The following is a 19,784-nucleotide window of genomic DNA, read 5'->3' on the forward strand; positions in this document are numbered from 1 at the left end:
GAAGTGCAAGCTGGATTTAGAAGAGGCAGAGGAACCAGAGACCAAATTGCAAACATGCGCTGGATTATGGAGAAAGCTAGAGAGTTCCAGAAAGACATCTACTTCTGCTTCATTGACTATGCAAAAGCCTTTGACTGTGTCGACCACAGCAAACTATGGCAAGTTCTTAAAGAAATGGGAGTGCCTGATCACCTCATCTGTCTCCTGAGAAATCTCTATGTGGGACAAGAAGCTACAGTTAGAACTGGATATGGAACAACTGATTGGTTCAAAATTGGGAAAGGCGTACGACAAGGCTGTATATTGTCTCCCTGCTTATTTAATTTATACGCAGAATACATCATGCGAAAGGCTGGGCTGGATGAATCCCAAGCTGGAATTAAGATTGCCGGAAGAAATATCAACAACCTCAGATATGCAGATGACACAACCTTGATGGCAGAAAGTGAGGAGGAATTAAAGAACCTTTTAATGAGGGTGAAAGAGGAGAGCGCAAAATATGGTCTGAGGCTCAACATCAAAAAAACGAAGATCATGGCCACTGGTCCCATCACCTCCTGGCAAATAGAAGGGGAAGAAATGGAGGCAGTGAGAGATTTTACTTTCTTGGGCTCCATGATCACTGCAGATGGTGACAGCAGCCACGAAATTAAAAGACGCCTGCTTCTTGGGAGAAGGGCAATGACAGGCCTAGACAGCATCTTGAGAAGTAGAGACGTCACCTTGCCAACAAAGGTCCGTATAGTTAAAGCCATGGTTTTCCCAGTAGTGATGTATGGAAGTGAGAGCTGGACCATAAAGAAGGCTGATCGCCGAAGAATTGATGCTTTTGAATTATGGTGCTGGAGAAGACTCTTGAGAGTCCCATGGACTGCAAGAAGATCAAACGCATCCATTCTTAATGAAATCAGCCCTGAGTGCTCACTGGAAGGACAGATCGTGAAGCTGAGGCTCCAGTACTTTGGCCACCTCATGAGAAGAGAAGACTCCCTGGAGAAGACACTGATGCTGGGAAAGATGGAGGGCACAAGGAGAAGGGGGCGACAGAGGATGAGATGGTTGGATAGTGTTCTCGAAGCCACAAACATGAGTCTGACCAAACTGCGGGAGGTAGTGGAGAACAGAGGTGCCTGGCGTGCTCTGGTCCATGGGGTCACGAAGAGTCGGACACGACTAAACGACTAAACAACAACAACAACATATATCTGCCCCAGAATGGCTGGGGGAACCCAGTCAGATGGGTGAGGCACAAATATATTATTACTATTAATTATTAAGTTGGGTGGGTGTTGTAAACAAAAATTGCCCTTTTCCCTTATGGGGTATCCAAGAGCCCATATAGAGTCCTTACATAGGTTCCCTATTGGTAGGAGAAAATAACAGGCCAACCAGAGAATATTGAGAAGCAAAGCAGCTAATAAGCTTGATCTTTATTGATCTGTTGCAACAGGGTGCTCCCCTCACATGCAGGAAAGAGGAGGGACCCAGAAAAATGGCATGCAAGGCCTTATAAAGACTTTTGAAATTGCCACCCTGTAGATCAAGACCACCCCCAGAAACATCATGCATACATCACAGAAGGGGTGTAACCTAAGACCACCCCTAAGATACTTCTCACCTACATCACAGAAAAGGTGGTCTAAAACAGAAATTTTAATATTGTTTTTCTCCTGTCCTTGTTTATCTCCTGTCTGGCAGGTTACTTCATTGGATTGCTTGGGGAGCCTGGCCAGTCTTTTGTAGTGATAAATACTTAGTTCCTGGGCCAGGTCACAGGCTCACACCCTATTCAAACACAGACATATCCTTAAGACAGGATTTGTGAAGGAAAAGACAATGGGGAGGTTTCCCACTTTGACCTTGCAGAGAAAACATTTGCTCAGTTTGGGAATCAAAAATGGTTCCAGGTTGGGCTTGGTTGGTACACTTCTGAACGTTACCATGTATCTAAGACCATAAAATTCCTATCACACTATCAACTCTGTATTGTCCTTCATAATTGTTACATTACAATTGAGATTGAAAATCCTGCTAATGTTTTCGTTCGCTTGCAAGCGCTCTGCTAAATAAATTATACATTTTCCCAATTCTTTTTAAAAGTTTTGTTATTATACTGTGTGTATGTGTGTGTGTGTTTAGATGTTTTTATATACATGCCCCAGAATGGCTGGGGGAACCCAGTCAGATGGGTGAGCTGTTGTTGTTGTTTAGTCGTTTAGTTGTGTCCGTGTCTTCATGACCCCCTGGACCAGAGCACGCCAGGCCCTCCTGTCTTCCACTGCCTCCCGCAGTTTGGTCAAACTCATGCTGGTAACCTTGAAAACACTATCCAACCATCTCGTCCTCTGTCGTCCCCTTCTCCTTTTGCCCTCCATCTTTCCCAACATCAGGGTCTTTTCCAGGGAGTCTTCTCTTCTCATGAGGTGGCCAAAGTCTTGGAGCCTCAGCTTCAGGATCTGTCCTTCCAGTGAGCACTCAGGGCTGATTTCCTTCAGAATGGAGAGGTTGGATCTTCTTGCAGTCCATGGGACTCTTGTATTTTAAAATTAAAATACCTTAAAATTCTACAAGGAAGGCTCAAGCGGTATGTGGATCGAGAACTCCCAGAAGTGCAAGCTGGATTTAGAAGAGGCAGAGGAACCAGAGACCAAATTGCAAACATGCGCTGGATTATGGAGAAAGCTAGAGAGATCCAGAAAGATATCTACTTCTGCTTCATTGACTATGCAAAAGCCTTTGACTGTGTCGACCACAGCAAACTATGGCAAGTTCTTAAAGAAATGGGAGTGCCTGATCACCTCATCTGTCTTCTGAGAAATCTCTATGTGGGACAAGAAGCTACAGTTAGAACTGGATATGGGTGAGCTACAAATATATTATTACTATTAATTATTAGGTTGGGCGGGGTACAAATATATTATTAATTAATTAATTAATTAATTATTATTTATTAATTATTATACACTGCTGGCTTGAGGCAGGGAAGGGATCAGGGTCAAGCCATGCCCAGGAAACACCATTTATTCCAGGTTGCAGAGATCACTTAAGGAGACCCCTGCAAAAATGATGGAATTATCGGAGAAAAGCCGACCTGACCGGAGGAGGAGTTCCAGGAAGAATGGAAGAAATTTAATGACTATTTAGCTAAATATGTTAAGTTAAATCAGCTGGAAAAACCTTGCAAATACCGGATAGGCTTAGGACTACGATATGTATTATGTGATGGATTAATATGTTTAATACTGAAGTGGGAAGAAAGAAAGATGTCCAGAGATAAAGTTAATTTTATAAGAACACTGATTTGGAAAACCATTAAAATGATATATATAGAAATCCGACCCGGGGGAGACAAGGAAGTCACTGAACAATGTTAATTAGATCAAGGTTTATAAAAGCTATGATCTATGTTTGTTTGTTTATATGTGTGTATTTGTTTAAATTTTTGTGATGTGAAAAATCAATTTATTTATTTTTTTAAAGGACACCCCTGCAAGGTAGGCCAACCTGCATGGAACAACGATGGGACTGTCTACACTACTGCCTGATCAATAATTAAATCTTCCCCCCCCCCTCAGCCTCGCCGCACGCGACCCCTAAGTAGCCTCCACATGGACACATCAGGTGGTATTTTTTTAAGGGGTGGGATGGACGTGAATTGTTAGGCGGGAGGGAGATTCCGCTTCCCTGCTCAGGCGCTGCCAAGGCCAGCCCCGACGCGCGACGACGCCGAAGGAGGACCCCAGTCCCTGCGCCCGCCTTCAAACAGGCCGGAAGCGCCCAGAGTCGCGGGGGCAGGCCTAGAGTGGCCATGGGCTCCAGGTCCCGGTCCAGGGAACGGCGCCGGAGGAGAAGCCGGTCCAGATCCGAGGAGCGGGAGCGGAGGAGGCAGAGGAGGAGGAGGAGAGAGCGGGGTGGAAGGTGAGCGGGGAAGCCCGGCGGGGCGCGGCCCTGGGGACCATAGAGTCTCTGGACCATAGAGTTCTCCCGGGGTAGAGCGGTTGTTGTTGTTTTCTCCCCTATAGGTTTCTATAGGCGATTCTTTTCCCCTATAGCGAGGTGCTTAAAATGTGGGGAAGGGGCTTAAGCCCCCCAAGCTGCTTCTCCTGCTAGGTTTCGGTGTGCCTTTGGCTCAGGGGGCAAATAATAGTAAGGTGGCAAGAGTGCTCCTGAGCATGTCAAAAGTGCCCTGCAGCTGGTTCAGGCCAAAAGTGGGGGGGGGGCTGGCTATCATAGTTCAGCATCCCAGCAGCTGCCCCCGATGGGGAACCCACAAGCAGGAACCGCCTGGTGCAACGGCAACTCTCCCCACCTGACGTTACCGTCAAATTGGAAGGGGAAACCCAAAGGTCATCCAGTCCAATCCACTGCAAAAACATTTGTCCTTTAGTCGCGTCCGCCTCTTCGTGACCCCCTGGACCAGAGCACGCCAGGCCCTCCTGTCTTCCACTGCCTCCCGCAGTTTGGTCAAACTCATGTTTGTAGCTTCGGGAACACTGTCCCACCATCTCGTCCTCCGTCATCCCCTTCTCCTTGCGCCCTCCATCTTTCCCAACATCAGGGTCTTTTCCAGGGAGTCTTCTCTTCTCATGAGGTGGCCAAAGTATTGGAGCCTCAGCTTCAGGATCTGTCCTTCCAGTGAGCACTCAGGGCTGATTTCCTTCAGAATGGAGAGGTTGGATCTTCTTGCAGTCCATGGGACTCTCAAGAGTCTGCTCCAGCACCAGAATTCATTCTTCGGTCATCTAGGCCAACCCCCTTTTTCTTCTCCTTTGGCCATCCCTCGTAGCCAAGTAAGATTGCCTTCCATGAACACGGTTTTAACAATGAGACTGTAAGTGACTTTGGAGGCCAATTCTGGATCCACACGTCCTTCCACAGTGGGGACATTGGTTTCTGGGCGGGAGTTGATCCCGGTGAGGGTTTGCCAAGCGTGCCTTCCTCTTAGCACGTTTCTCCCTCGCGTCCTGAGTTCGAGTGTCTTCAAAACCCACGACACCTTTGGTAAAGGCTGTTCTCCAACTGGAGCGCTCGCAGGCCAGTGTTTCCCAGTTGTCAGTGTTTATACTACATTTTTTAAGATTTGCCTTGAGAGAGTCTTTGAACCTCTTTTGTTGACCACCAGCATTACGCTTCCCATTCTTAAATTCGGAATACAGTGGTACCTCAGGTTACATACGCTTCAGGTTACAGACTCCACTAACCCAGAAATAGTGCTTCAGGTTAAGAACTTTGCTTCAGGATGAGAACAGAAATTGTGCTCCGGCGGTACAGCGGCAGTGGGAGGCCCCATTAGCTAAAGTGGTGCTTCAGGTTAAGAACAGTTTCAGGTTAAGAATGGACCTCTGGAGCGAATTAAGTACTTAACCACTGTAGAGTAGTTCGCAAACCGGAACGCTTACTTTTGGGTTTGCAGCATTTGGGTCCCAAGTTGTTTGAGCACCAAGACCTTTTAGAACCAAGGCGCCACTGAAAAAATGCACTGGGTATGTGTAGAAACTAGCCTCTTGTACAATTGTTAAAAGTTTTCGCTCATTCCTCTGCCCTCTTTTGCCTCCAACCCTCGGCGGGGGGGCTACCTCTGGCTGGCGTTCTGCCCCTCTCTTTCGCTCTCAAATCAAAATTTCTCTCTCTCTCTCCTTAGCTCGGAGGAAGAGAGTCAGAAATGGCAGAAAAAGAAAGAGAAAAGCGAGGAACGACATGGGAAGAGGCACAAGAAGCGACGTTCTCGCGGCCGCTCCCCAAGCTCGGATTCTTCCCCGGAGAGGCGAGGGCGCAGCAGCGAGAGGAGGGGGAAGAGGACCCGGAAGCGCTCGGGGTCCCGATCCTCCGTGTCCTCAGTGACGTCGCCTTCGCCGTCCCGCTCGCAGAGCTCTCGGGGGGACCTGGGCGAGGAGCTGAGCCTCCAGGAACGGCTGCAGCTGAAAGACGACAAGAAGAAACAGAAGGAGATGGTCAAGGCGCTGGAGACCCCGGAAGAGAAGAGGGCCCGGCGGCTGGCCAAGAAGGAAGCCAAGGAGCGCAAGAAGCGCGAGAAGATGGGCTGGGGGGAAGAGTACATGGGGTACACCAACACCGACAACCCCTTTGGGGATAACAACCTTCTGGGAGCCTTCATCTGGAGCAAGGTGAGTTTCGGACCGCTGTCGGCAGCCCGGGATGTTGGCACTGTAGCCAAGAGGTCAATGTGGAAGTGGTGGATTTGATTTACCGTATTTTTCATTCTATAGGACACACCCGACCATAGGACGCACCTTGTTTTAGAGGGGGAGAACAAGAAAAAAAATTCTCCCCCTCTCTGCCCAGCGCCCATTCAGCGAAGTGGCAGGAGGTGCTGCGCAGAGAGGGGGAGAATTTCCCCCCTCTTGTTTTCCCCCTCTAAAACAAGGTGCCACATAAGGTGCGTTCAGTTGCCTTCAGGCGGCTAGCTTGGAAGCCTGCAGAGCGAGAGGGGTTGGTGCGCACTGACCCTCTGAAGAAAAGCCCGCAAGAGCCGCTCGGAGCTTGTGTGCGGCTTTTGGGGGCTTTTCCTGCCTGCCTCCCCCCTGCATTCGCTCCATAGGATGCACACACATTTCCCCTTCATTTTTGGAGGGGAAAAAGTGCGTCCTATAGAGTGAAAAATACGGTAAATGGAATAGATTCAAATCATGATTTAAACCACTCGTCAGTAAGACTTGATTTACCGTATTTTTGCGCTCCATGAGACACACTTTTTCCTTCCTAAAAGCAAGGGGAAATGTCTATGCATCTTATGGAGCGAATGCATGGTCCCTGGAGCTGAATTGCCCAGGGGCGAAAAGCAGATCGTGCAATGGCGCAAAAACGTGGTTACAAAGCATGGATCCACATGGATTCTCAGGATTTTTTGCATTGGCCTACCCCAAACTCACCGTCAAATCACATGTCTGTGGCCACAGCACGAACCACAAAAATCATACATCCACTGTTTCATTCGGAATATATTTTTTTCCTCTGTTTTTCTTCCTCTAAAAACTAGTTGCGTCTTATGGAGCGAAAAATTCGGTAGATCTTATTTTTAATCAGAAAGACTCATTCTTGCTGGTACCATCTTAACATTCATGACAAAGGTGAATGTTTCGTTTTTTGGACGAATAAATTCTCAGAGTAGTTTTTGCAGTTCTGTCGAAAATAACTGATTTGGTTGCGCTGTAAAGAAATACGTAATGCAGATAATTATGAAATTGTGGTGAAGTTTAATAAGTGGGTTGTTTATATTCGGACAACTTTTCTGCTGTGTTTTATCAGAGGGAGAAAAATGACAATTTCCTTCATAACAATTTGAACAATTTATTTAACTGGAATTATAACATTATAGCCGTCCTCGGTGACTAACTCAGTTGCTCCCACTCAAATTGGCTCTAATAATAATAATAATAATTTATTATTTATACCCCGCCCATCTGGCTGGGCTTCCCCAGCCACTCCAGGCGGCTTCCCAAAAAATATTTAAATACTGCAATACATCAAACGTTAAAAGCTTCCCTAAACAGGGCTGCCTTCAGGTGTCTTCTAAAAGTCTGGTAGTTGTTGTTCTCTTTGACATCTGGTGGGAGGGCGTTCCACATGGTGGGCGCCACCACCGAGAAGGCCCTCTGCCTGGTTCCCTGTAACTTGGCTTCTCACAGTGAGGGAACCGCCAGAAGGCCCTCGGAGCTGGACCTCAGTGTCTGGGTAGAACGATGGGGGTGGAAACGCTCCTTCAGGTATACTGGACCGAGGCCGTTTAGGGCTTTAAAGGTACTGGGAGCCAATGTAGGTCTTTCAGGACCGGTGTTATGTGGTCTCGGCGGCTGCTCCCAGTCACCAGTCTGGCTGCCACATTCTGGATTAGTTGCAGTTTCCGGGTAACCTTCAAAGGCAGCCCCATGGAGAGCGCATGGCAGTAGTCCAAGCGGGAGATAACTAGAGCATGCAACACTCCGGCAAGACAGTCCACAGGCAGGGAGGGTCTCATCCTGCGTAGGAGATGGAGCTGCCCTGGACACAGAATTGACCTGCGCCTCCTTGGACAGCTGTGAGTCTAAAATGACCCCCAGGCTGTGCACCTTGGTCCTTCAGGGGCACAGTGACCCCATTCAGGACCAGGGAGTCCTCCATCAGTACCAAGGAGTAAAAGGCTCTTCAGGGGCTAAAAACCTTCCCTTCTGTGCTGATCAGGCAGCTGCGAGTTCGAGTCCAGCAGTTCCTGGAGGGGTCCAGTTTTCTCGTTCCTGATCTAAGAAGAGGCATTCCTCTCGGGGAAGAGAACGCCTCCTTTGAATATTAAAACGTTTTTCTCTCTGCCTCGATTTTATTTATCATCTCAGGCTCTGGAGAAGAAGGGGATCGGCCACTTGGAGGAGAAGGAGTTAAAAGACCGGAACAAACGGATCCAGGAGGAAAACCGACTGGAGCTTCAGAAGGTAAGTCAAAAGTAGCAGTGAGCTGGGGGAGGGTTTCTCTGGGCATGCACAGAATCTGAATCTGCTGAATCTGGCCCTCTCCTGTGAATTTGGATTTAAGTGCTTTGTGGACAGTTAACTCTCGTTTTTGCTTTGTACATATGTACTTAAACCGAGATCAGTTTTCTTGTTGGTAATAATAATAATTTATTATTTATACCCCGCCCATCTGGCTGGGCTTCCCCAGCCACTCTGGGCGGCTTCCAAAAAAATATTAAAATACGGCAATACATCAAACATTAAAAGCTTCCCTAAAGAGGGCTGCCTTCAGATGTCTTCTGAAAGTCTGGTAGTTGTTCTCTTTGACATCTGGTGGGAGGGCGTTCCACAGGGAGGGCGCCACCACCGAGAAGGCCCTCTGCCTGGTTCCCTGTAACCTCACTTCTCGCAGTGAGGGAACCGCCAGAAGGCCCTTGGAGCTGGACCTCAGTGTCCGGGCAGAACAATGGGGGTGGAGACGCTCCTTCAGGTATACTAGACCAAGGCCGTTTAGGGCTTTAAAGGTCAGCACCAACACTTTGAATTGTGCTCGGAAACGTACTGGGAGCCAATGTAGGTCTTTCAAGACCGGTGTTATGTGGTCTCGGCGGCCACTCCCAGTCCCCAGTCTAGCTGCCGCGTTCTGGATTAGTTGTAGTTTCCGGGTCACCTTCAAAGGTAGCCCCACGGAGAGTGCATTGCAGTAGTCCAAGCGGGAGATAACTAGAGCATGCACCACTCTGGCCAGACAGTCTGCAGGCAGGGAGGGTCTCATCCTGCGTACCAGATGGAGCTGGTAAACAGCTGCCCTGGACACGGATTTTACCTGCGCCTCCATGGACAGCTGTGAGTCCAAAATGACTCCCAGGCTGCGCATCTGGTCCTTCAGGGGCACAGTGACCCCATTCAGGACCAGGGAGTCCTCCACACCTGCCCACCTCCTGTCCCCCCAAAACAGTCCTTCTGTCTTGTCAGGATTCAATCTCAATCTGCTGATGCTTTTTTTTTTTTAAATTTTTTATTAAGCAATTTCAGCATAACAATTTATCAACCGGATAATCACATACATTATTTCCCCCCCTTTCCCCCCCACTTCCTCACTCCCTCCCACCCACCAGGGACTTCCCTCAGCTTCTCTCTCTGATTTCTCTGCACGTATTATTCTCTGCATGTTATAAAGTCATACATATCCTTACCTTATCTATCTATCACGTTATCAACCAATAAATATCCAGCGCTCCGTTGTTCGATATTTTGAGTGTTTGCCGCAGGGCTGCTTTGGGTACAGCACATAAGTAAACACAGACACACACACACACTGGGTCATTTCTCTGTGGTAAAGGTAAAGGGACCCCTGACCATTAGGTCCAGTCATGGCCGACTCTGGGGTTGCGGCGCTCATCTCGCTTTACTGGCCGAGGGAGCCGGCGTGCAGCTTCCGGGTTGTGTGGCCAGCAGGACTAAGCCGCTTCTGGCGAACCAGAGCAGCGCACGGAAATGCCGTTTACCTTCCCTCCGGAGCGGTACCTATTTATCTACTTGCACTTTGAGGTGCTTTCGAACTGCTAGGTTGGCAGGAGCAGGGACCGAGCAACGGGAGCTCACCCCGTCATTGCGGGGATTCGAACCTAGTCGCGGGGATTCAAAGTCCTAGGCTCAGTGGTTTAACCCACAGCACCACCCGCGTCCCTAAAGATAAAGGTACCCCCTGACCATTAGGTCCAGTCGTGGCCGACTCTGGGGTTGCAGCGCTCATCTCGCTTTATTGGCGGAGGGAGCCGGCGTACAGCTTCTGGGTCATGTGGCCAGCAGGACTAAGCCGCTTCTGGCGAACCAGAGCAGCGCACGGAAACGCCGTTTCCCTTCCCGCCGGAGCGATACCTATTTATCTACTTGCACTTTGAGGTGCTTTCGAATTGCTAGGTTGGCAGGAGCAGGGACCGAGCAACGGGAGCTCACCCCGTCATTGCGGGGATTCGAACCACCGACCTTCTGATCGGCAAGTCCTAGTCTCTGTGGTTTAACCCACAGCGCCACCTGCATCCCCTCTCTCTGTGGTAGCTTATCTTAAAGTTGAGTGTCTACATGCTCACCGCATTTATAAATTTCAAATGTATTGTTGTACATTGTTTTAAATGTTTACTTTCCTTTTGGGGTTGTACCCCCAAGTGTGTTTTATCAGCCGTAATAAATCACCGTATTTTTTGCTCTATAAGACTCACTTTTCCCCTCCTAAAAACTAAGGGGAAATGTGTGTGCGTCTTATGGAGCGAATGCAGGCTGCGCAGCTATCCCAGAAGCCAGAACAGCAAGAGGGATTGCTGCTTTCGCTGCGCAGAGATCCCTCTTGCTGTTCTGGCTTCTGAGATTCGGAATTTTTTTTTTTCTTGTTTTCCTCCTCCAAAAACTAGGTGCATCTCGCGGTCTGGTGCGTCTTATAGAGCGAAAAATACAGTATCTATCTATCGCACACGCACATCATCCGAACACCCCTCGTTCTCGGGTCTCTCTTTGCAGGTGAAGCAGTTGCGCTTGGAGCGGGAGCGGGAGAAGGCCATGCGCGAGCAAGAACTGGAGATGTTGCAGCGGGAAAAGGAGGCGGAGCATTTCAAGACGTGGGAGGAGCAAGAGGACAACTTCCACCTGCAGCAGGCAAAGCTGCGGTAAGCGAGGGGAGCAGGAAAGAATGAGGGTTTCAGGGATGCCAGAGGCTGGGAGACTCCAAGTCATCCTGAGAGCCAGTGTGGTGTAGTGGTTAAGAGCGGTGGACTCGTAATCTGGTGAACCGGGTTCGCTTCCCCGCTCCTCCACCTGCAGCTGCTGGGTGACCTTGGGCTAGTCACACTTCTTTGAAGTCTCTCAGCCCCACTCACCTCACAGAGTGTTTGTTGTGGGGGAGGAAGTGAAAGGAGAATGTGAGCCGCTTTGAGACTCCTTCGGGTAGTGATAAAGCAGGATATCAAATCCAAACTCTTCTTCTTCTTCTTCAAAGAAACAGAAAAGACGATTGTAGCTTTAAGAACTGTTTCTGCGAGTGGTTTTCAAGGCTGATTAGGTATAGAAGGTGATGTGTACAAAAGGAGAAGTTGCAGTTTGAATTTGCCTGCAAAAGAGAAGACCCACATGCTTTTACTAATAATAATAATAATAATAATAATAATAATAATAATAATAATAATACTACTACAGTGGATGCTTGGGTTGCAAACGTGATCCGCGTGGGAGGGCCTCATCCTGCAGGGCTCTTTTTCTGAGCTCAGGCAATAATAATAATAATAATAATAATAATAATAATAATAATAATAATTTATTATTTATACCCCACCCACCTGGCTGGGTTTCCCCAGCCACTCTGGGGAACACTAAACAGAGCACTAAAATACAATAACCTATTAAACATTAAAAGCTTCCCTAAACATTAAAAGGGACGCGGTGGCACCTTCGCAACCCCAGAGTCAGCTACGACTGGACCTAATGGTCAGGGGTCCCTTTACCTTTACCTTTAAACATTAAAAGCTTTGTGTTTGTAAGGTTGTAAATAAAACTTTTGCTTGAGTATTCTACATCCTTCAGCCTGACCTCATCTCCTTTGCGTTCTCCCACCCCCCACCCTCCGCAGCTCCAAGATTCGCATCCGGGACGGGCGGGCCAAGCCCATCGACCTCCTGGCCAAATACATCAGCGCCGAGGACGACGACCTGGCAGTGGAGATGCACGAACCGTACACTTTCCTGAACGGCCTCACCGTCTCGGACATGGAAGACCTGCTGGAAGACATTCAGGTAGGGCTGCAATCCCATGCAGCGTGGCGATTTTCGCATTCCCCACCCCGCCCTAAACAATATAAAATGGGAGTAATGTACCGTATTTTTCACCCTATAGGACGCACTTTTCCCCCTCCAAAAATGAAGGGGAAATGTGTGTGCGTCCTATGGGGCGAATGCAGGCTTTCGCTGAAGCCTGGAGAGCGAGAGGGGTCGGCTCCGAAGGCTGGCGGGTAGCAGCCTGTTCTGGGGGCTGGGTTCGGGGGAAGCTCGGGCTTCCCCCGCCCCGGCCCCGCAGCTAAAGAGGAAGCCAAGACAGCCAGCGGGATGGATCCTGCTGGTTGTCTTGGCTTCTTTGCACTTTGGGGCTGGGGGGGGGAATAATTTTTTCCCCTTAATTCCCCCCCCTAAAAACTAGGTGCACCCTATGGGCCGGTACGCCCTATGGAGTGAAAAATACGGTATTTGTGGGGGGCTGTTGTCAAGAAAATCATTTCCACCCCCCACCCCCCACCCAGGCCTGAAATGAGTCCAGAGCCTCAGCAGCTGTTTCCCTCTCTGTTTTCCAGGTTTACATGGAGCTGGAACAAGGGAAAAATGTGGATTTCTGGAGAGACATGACTATCATCACCGAGGATGAAATCGCGAAGCTCCGCAAGCTAGAGGCTTCTGGGAAAGGGCCAGGTAGGCATGAATTGAAGGATTGGAGGGCCTGCCTTGCTTGTGGAACAAAAATGTTTCCCTGGTTCGCCAGAAGCGGCTTAATCCTGCTGGCCACATGACCCGGAAGCTGTACGCCGGCTCCCTCAGCCAGTAAAGCGAGATGAGCGCCGCAACCCCAGAGTCGGCCACGACTGGACCTAATGGTCAGGGGTCCCTTTACCTTTACCTTTATGGGAGTATATTGTATTTAAAAATGGGGTATCAGAGTTTTTAGGGGGCTAACCAGGCTAGGATAGCAGGCTTGTTGGGTTTTGAACGTCATATGTAGATTTTTCAATTTCGTCGTTCTGTGTGGGACAATGACAATAAAGATTATCATATCATATCAAGAGAATGAGCTTCTGTGTGAATGGATAGGGAGCCCACAGTTCTTCAGATCGACTTGGGGGTTGGAACATCAGGCGAAATTCAGGATTCGCACCCAACTCCTCGGCCGGGGAGGCGGCGAGGTTCCTGGGCCCCCTCTCCAGTGCTGACGCCATTTCCCTCCCCTCTGACGTCCTGCAGGCGAGCGCCGGGAAGGGGTTAACGCTTCGGTCAGCTCCGACGTGCAGTCCGTCTTCAAAGGCAAGACCTACAACCAGTTGCAGGTGATCTACCAGGGCATTGAGGGCAAGATCCTGGCCGGAGGCCCCAACCTGGACATAGGCTACTGGGAGAGTCTCCTGCAGCAGCTGAAAGCCTACATGGCCCGGGCGAGGTGAGTAGATCACCCTGATCGGACCACCTTCCCCCAATGGTGGCCTAATTTCTGACCTTGTTGTTGTTCAGTCGTCTCTGCCTCTTCGTGACCCCCTGGACCAGAGCACGCCAGGCCCTCCTGTCTTCCACTGCCTCCCGCAGTTTGGTCAAACTCATGCTGGTAGCTTTGAGAACACTGTCCCACCATCTCGTCCTCTGTCATCCCCTTCTCCTTGTGCCCTCCATCTTCCCCAACATCAGGGTCTTTTCCAGGGAGTCTTCTCTTCTCCTGAGGTGGCCAAAGTACTGGAGCCTCAGCTTCAGGATCTGTCCTTCCAATGAGCACTCAGGGCTGATTTCCTTCCGAATGGAGAGGTTTGATCTTCTTGCAGTCCATGGGACTCTCAAGAGTCTCCTCCAGCACCAGAATTCAAAAGCATCCATTCTTCGGTGATCATCTTTCTTTATGGTCCAGCTCTCGCTTCCATATATCACTACTGGGAAAACCATACCTGACCTTAACTTTTTTTAAAATACTGTGGTCCCTTGGTTCTCAAACTCGATCCGTTCCGGAAATCTGTTCCAAATCCAAAGCGTTCCAAAACCAAGGCGCACTGCTTTCCCGTAGAAAGGAAGGCAAAACTGATCAATCCGTCCCAGACTTGACGTGAAGGTTTTAGTTTCAATCATTGAGCAGAAGTCAGAAGTCAATTATGAATCAGGGCCCTGTCTCTATGTATTCACCTTCATCAGCTAATTTTTTTAAGGGTCGTGTAAGTTTGAAGACTTTTGGATAAACATACCCTGTTATTTTCTACGTTTTTCAGAGATAGCAAGTGCGGGTAGATCAACGTGTATCTTGAGCTTTTCTGTGCGTTTCCTCCTCCTTTCCCAGGCTGAGGGAGCGCCACCAGGACGTCCTCCGCCAAAAACTCTACAAGCTGAAGCAGGAACAAGGAGTCGAGAGCGAGCCCCTCTTTCCCATCATAAAGAAGGAGTCTTCGCCCCCAGGAGGCTGCAGTAGCAGCAGCAGCAGGTGAGCTGGATTTGGGGGGCTCTCAGGACCAATGTGGGTTAAACCACAGAGCCTAGGACTTGCCGATCAGAAGGTCGGCGGTTCAAATCCCCGCAATGACGGGGTGAGCTCCCGTTGCTCGGTCCCTGCTTCTGCCAACCTAGCAGTTCAAAAGCACACCAGTGCAAGTAGATAAATAGGTACCGCTCCGGCGGGAAGGTAAACGGCGTTTCCGTGCACTGCTCTGGTTCGCCAGAAGCAGCTTAGTCCTGCTGGCCACATGACCCGGAAGCTGTACGCCGGCTCCCTCGGCCAGTAAAGCGAGATGAGCGCCGCAACCCCAGAGTCGGTCACGACTGGACCTAATGGTCAGGGGTCCCTTCACATTTACCTTTACAGGACCAACCTAGGTCTTTCGGGACCAATGTTACATGGTCCCGGCGGCTGGTCCCAGTCTCCACCTTGGCAGCCGCGTTCTGGATTAGTTGCAGTTTCCGGGTCACCTTCAAAGGCAGCCCCACGGAGAACACATGGCAGTAGTCCAAGCGGGAGATAACCAGAGCATGCACCACTCTGGCCAGACAGTCTGCGGGCAGGGCCAGGGTCTCATCCTGCATACCAGATGGAGCTGCCCTGGACACAGAACTGACCTGTGCCTCCATGGACAGCTGTGAGTCCAAAACGACTGTGAGTCCCATATGGTCTCAGTGGCTGCTCCCAGTCCCAAGTCTAGCTGCCACATTCTGGATTAGTTGGAGTTTCCGGGTCACCTTCCAAGGTAGCCCCACGGAGAGCGCATGGCAGTACTCCAAGCGGGAGATAACCAGAGCATGCACCACTCTGGTGAGACAGTGCGCAGGCAGGGAGGGTCTTAGGTGGAGCTGGTAGACAGCTCAGACCAGAAGGGAGCCAGTGTGGTGTAGTGGTTAAGAGCGATAGACTCGTAATCTGGTGAACTGGGTTCGCTTCCCTGCTCCTCCACATGCAGCTGCTGGGTGACCTTGGGCCAGTCACAATTCTCTGAAGTCTCTCAGCCCCACTCACCTCACAGAGTGTTTGTTGCGGGGGAGGAAGGAAAAGGAGAATGTTAGCTGCTTTGAGACTCCCTAGGGTTGTGATAAAGCGGGATATCAAATCCAAACTCTTCTCTTCCCTTTCTGCAGGCTGGAGCCAGAGGACAGCGCCCAGGCGCAGCCCAGCACCTCTTCGGCCGAGCCCGGGGGGGCCGAGCCCGAATCGGAGGCCAAGGCGGAGGGAGACGGCGAGGCGGTTCTGATGGAGGAGGACCTCATCCAGCAGAGCTTGGACGACTACGACGCCGGCAAGTACAGCCCCCGCCTTCTGACGTCCCACGAGCTGCCCTTTGATGCCCACGTGGTGGAGGCTGATGAGGACTGCCAGCGGCTCCTGCTCTCCCGACAGCAGCTCCAGGTCACAGGTAGGAGGGGAAGGGGGCTTTGGGGGGGGCTATGGGGCCGCGTCAAAGGGCTGGGCTTGGCGCTGCGGGGGGCAGCTGCCCTGCGGAGCTTGTGGTCTTGATCTGGCCTCAGGTCTCTTCTCAGGCCACGCCCACTTTCCTCAAGCCACACCCTCTCGGCAGCCAACACCCCTCTGCTTGAGGCCACACCCCTTTATTTAAACCACGCCCCTCTGCGAACGCCACGTATCCCTTTGTCGAGGCCACACCCCTTCCTTTAAACCACACCCTTTCCTTGAGGCCGCACCCCTTTCCTTAAACCACACCCCCTCTTTGCAGGCCACACCCCCTTTCTCAAGGAGACACCCCTTTAAACCACACCCCTCTCTGCGCACCACACACCCTTTTTTGAGGCCACACCCCTTTCTTTAAACCACACCCTTCTCTGCAGGCCACACCCCCTCCTTAGTCCACAGCTGCTCCCTGCAGGCCACACCCACGTTCCTTAAACCACACCCCCTCTGCAGGCCACATGTTTTTTGAGGCCACACCCCTTTCTTTAAACCACACCCTTCTCTGCAAGCCACACCCCCTCCTTAGCCCACATCTCCCTGCAGGCCACACCCACCTTCCTTAAACCACACCCCCTCTCTGCGGGCCACACGCCCCTTTCTTGAGGCCACACCCCTCTCCCTTAAGCCACACCCCTCTCCTTCCACGCCCCCTCTCCCAAGGCCACGCTCCCTTTCCTCAAACCACACCCCTTTCCTTAAGCCACACACCCTCCCCTCAGGCCCCCACCCCTTTCCTGCTCAACATCCATTGGCAGGGAGTTCCAAAGTCTAGCCGCTGCCACGCTAGACGCCCGAATCCTCACAAACTCGCTCCCCTCTCCCCTCTGCCTCTCCCCAGGCGACGCCAGCGAGAGCGCGGAGGACATCTTCTTCCGCCGCGCCAAGGAGGGCATGGGGGCGGACGAGGCCCAGTTCAGCGTGGAGATGCCACTCACAGGCAAGGCCTACCTGTGGGCCGACAAGTACCGTCCCCGCAAGCCCCGATTCTTCAACCGCGTTCACACCGGCTTCGAGTGGAACAAATACAACCAGACGCACTACGACTTCGACAACCCCCCGCCCAAAATCGTGCAGGGCTACAAATTCAACATCTTCTACCCGGACCTCATCAACAAGCGCTCCACTCCGGAGTACTTCCTGGAGGCTTGTCCGGACAACAAGGACTTCGCCACCCTCCGCTTCCACGCCGGACCCCCTTACGAAGACATCGCCTTCAAGATTGTCAACCGGGAGTGGGAATATTCCCACCGCCACGGCTTCCGCTGCCAGTTCGCCAACGGCATCTTCCAGCTGTGGTTCCACTTCAAGCGCTACCGCTACCGGCGGTGAGGGCGGGGGGCTCCCTCCGTGCCCCCCCCGGCCAGCGGAAGGGGCTTGTCCCCGCGCCAAAACCGGCTGCGTCGCCGCAAAACGCCGAGATGTCCAACTTCTGCGCTGATTGCTGTGCGGCAGGGACCCTGTTTTTCCGTTACGGTTTTAGGGGACGCCAACACCCCTCTAGATGTTGTTGGGTTCCGGCCCCCGGCAATTCCTAACCGTCCGGATTCCAGAGCCCCCTATTTTCCTCCGTCTCTGCTTTTAAGAGGAACTCCCGTCGATAGCAAAGGATACGGGATTTCCCCGTCCCGAGAAGAGGCACCCACGACAGGAATTCCTCTTCCGAACAGAGTCACCATCCCATCATTCCGTAAAGAATTCTCTTTTTGCCAACAGGTCTGGAGAACATCTCAGAGATGCACCTGGTCTCCCATCGTTCCCCAAAATCGGCAGGTGTTCCCCATCCTCTTTGCAGACACAAACAATAACCCCAAATCTTTCTCTTGCTGTGTAGATTCCTATGACACCAAACGGATCCGTTTTCCAGGCATATATTACGTATATTTTTTATTTTCTGAAGCAGGGCAGCGATGGCATTGTGTACATTTCCTTAGCGGTGCCAAATCACCCTTTCGTATAACCGTTCTCCCAGCGGCTCTCTCCGGAGAGCGCTGTCCCGGCACAATAAATTTTTTTAGATGGTCCGAGCTGTCCTTTGCCGTCTTTTGCAAACTCTTGTCGATGTGGGTGTACCAATTTTGCGTGGGGCAAGAGGAGCGGATCTGCCATCGGGGAGAGTTGCTGGACTCCCAGCTCCCATAAGATGTTAAAGGTAAAGGGACCCCTGATCATTAGGTCCAGTCGTGGCTGACTCTGGGGTTGCGGCGCTCATCTCGCTTTATTGGCCGAGGGAGCCAGTGTACAGCTTCCGGGTCATGTGGCCAGCAGGACTAAGCCGCTTCTGGCGAACCAGAGCAGCGCACGGAAACGCCGTTTACCTTCCCGCCGGAGTGGTACCTATTTATCTACTTGCACTTGGATGTGCTTTTGAACTGCTAGGTTGGCAGGAGCAGGGACCGAGCAACGGGAGCTCACTCTGTCGCGGGGATTCGAACCGCCGATCTTCTGATTGGCAAGTCCTAGGCTCTGGGGTTTAACCCACAGCGCCACCCACGTCAGATGTTAAGGGCTGTCAAACGGAAGATGGGATTATTCCCCTTTCTTGCCTTCTGAATCCTCTGGTTTGGTTTCCCGTCCTCAGGAACAGTTGTGACTGGTGCTCAAAGATACATTTGCAGCCAGGCGAAAAGATTTGGGGTGTGGTGAGGAGCATGGTCACATTCTGAGGGCCTGGTAAAGATAATAATAATAATTTTATTACAGTGGTACCTCGGGTTAAGTACTTATTCGTTCCGAAGGTCCATTCTTAACCTGAAACTGTTCTTAACCTGAAGCACCACTTTAGCTAATGGGGCCTCCTGCTGCTGCTGCTGCGCAATTTCTGTTCTCATCCTGAAGCAAAGTTCTGAACCCGAGGTTCTATTTCTGGGTTAGCAGAGTCTGTAACCTGAAGCGTCTGTAACCCGAGGGACCACTGTAATCATATTAATATTAATTTATGATTTATACCCTGCCCATCTGGCGGGGTTTCCCCAGCCACTCTGGGCAACTCCCAACAGAATATTAAAAAACGCAATAAAAAATAAATTAAAAACTTCCCTAAAGAGGGCTGCCTTCAGATGTCTTCTAAAAGTCAGATAGTTGTTTATTTCCTTGATATCTGATGGGAGGGCGTTCCACAGGGAGGGCGCCACCACCGAGAAGGCCCTCCGCCTGGTTCCCTGTAAGCTCGCTTCTCGCAGGGAGGGAACCGCCAGAAGGCCCTCGGGAGATGGACCCAGTGTCCAGGGTGGACGATGGGAGTGGAGACGCTCCTTCAGGTATACAGGGCTGTTTAGGGCTTTCAAGGTCAGCACCAACACTTTGAATTGTGCTCGGAAACGTACTGGGAGCCAATGTAGGTCTTTCGGGACCGGTGTTATGTGGTCCCGGCGGCCGCTCCCAGTCACCAGTCTAGCTGCCGCATTCTGGATTAGTTGCAGTTTCCGGGTCACCTTCAAAGGTAGCCCCACATAGAGCGCATGGCAGTAGTCCAAGCGGGAGATAACCAGAGCATGCACCACTCTGGCCAGACAGTCTGCGGGCAGGGAGGGTCTCATCCTGCGTCCCAGATGGATCTGCCCTGGACACAGAATTGACCTGCGTCTCCATGGACAGCTGTGAGTCCACAATGACCCCCAGGCTGCGCACAGAGGGCCGTATTTGAGGGCCATCTTGGGGCTGGAGATTTCC

At 51.1% G+C, this 19,784-nt stretch overlaps 1 protein-coding gene across 1 annotated transcript; it reads left to right on the forward strand.

The window, feature by feature from the left end:
- Nucleotides 1-3,690: 3,690 nt before the first annotated feature.
- CACTIN (cactin, spliceosome C complex subunit) lies at nt 3,691-17,546 on the forward strand. Its single transcript, XM_053372673.1, has 10 exons — nt 3,691-3,918; nt 5,642-6,125; nt 8,328-8,423; nt 10,959-11,104; nt 12,061-12,223; nt 12,775-12,889; nt 13,436-13,628; nt 14,505-14,645; nt 15,788-16,062; nt 16,954-17,546. The coding sequence occupies exons 1-10, from the start codon at nt 3,809-3,811 to the stop codon at nt 17,442-17,444; spliced, it is 2,214 nt and encodes a 737-aa protein (XP_053228648.1). The 5' UTR covers nt 3,691-3,808; the 3' UTR covers nt 17,445-17,546.
- Nucleotides 17,547-19,784: the final 2,238 nt, after the last annotated feature.

This window comes from Podarcis raffonei, chromosome 18, assembly GCF_027172205.1.
Source record: "Podarcis raffonei isolate rPodRaf1 chromosome 18, rPodRaf1.pri, whole genome shotgun sequence".
Classification (NCBI taxonomy): domain Eukaryota; kingdom Metazoa; phylum Chordata; class Lepidosauria; order Squamata; family Lacertidae; genus Podarcis; species Podarcis raffonei.

What these genes read in the sequence shown, in the direction of transcription:
- CACTIN (XM_053372673.1), top strand. Translation starts at nt 3,809, where the DNA reads ATGGGCTCCAGGTCCCGGTCCAGGGAACGGCGCCGGAGGAGAAGCCGG. An exon ending in GGCTTCTGGGAAAGGGCCAG is followed by an intron (nt 12,890 to 13,435) that starts GTAGGCATGAAT and finishes GACGTCCTGCAG; the next exon opens with GCGAGCGCCGGGAAGGGGTT. An exon ending in GCCTACATGGCCCGGGCGAG is followed by an intron (nt 13,629 to 14,504) that starts GTGAGTAGATCA and finishes CTCCTTTCCCAG; the next exon opens with GCTGAGGGAGCGCCACCAGG.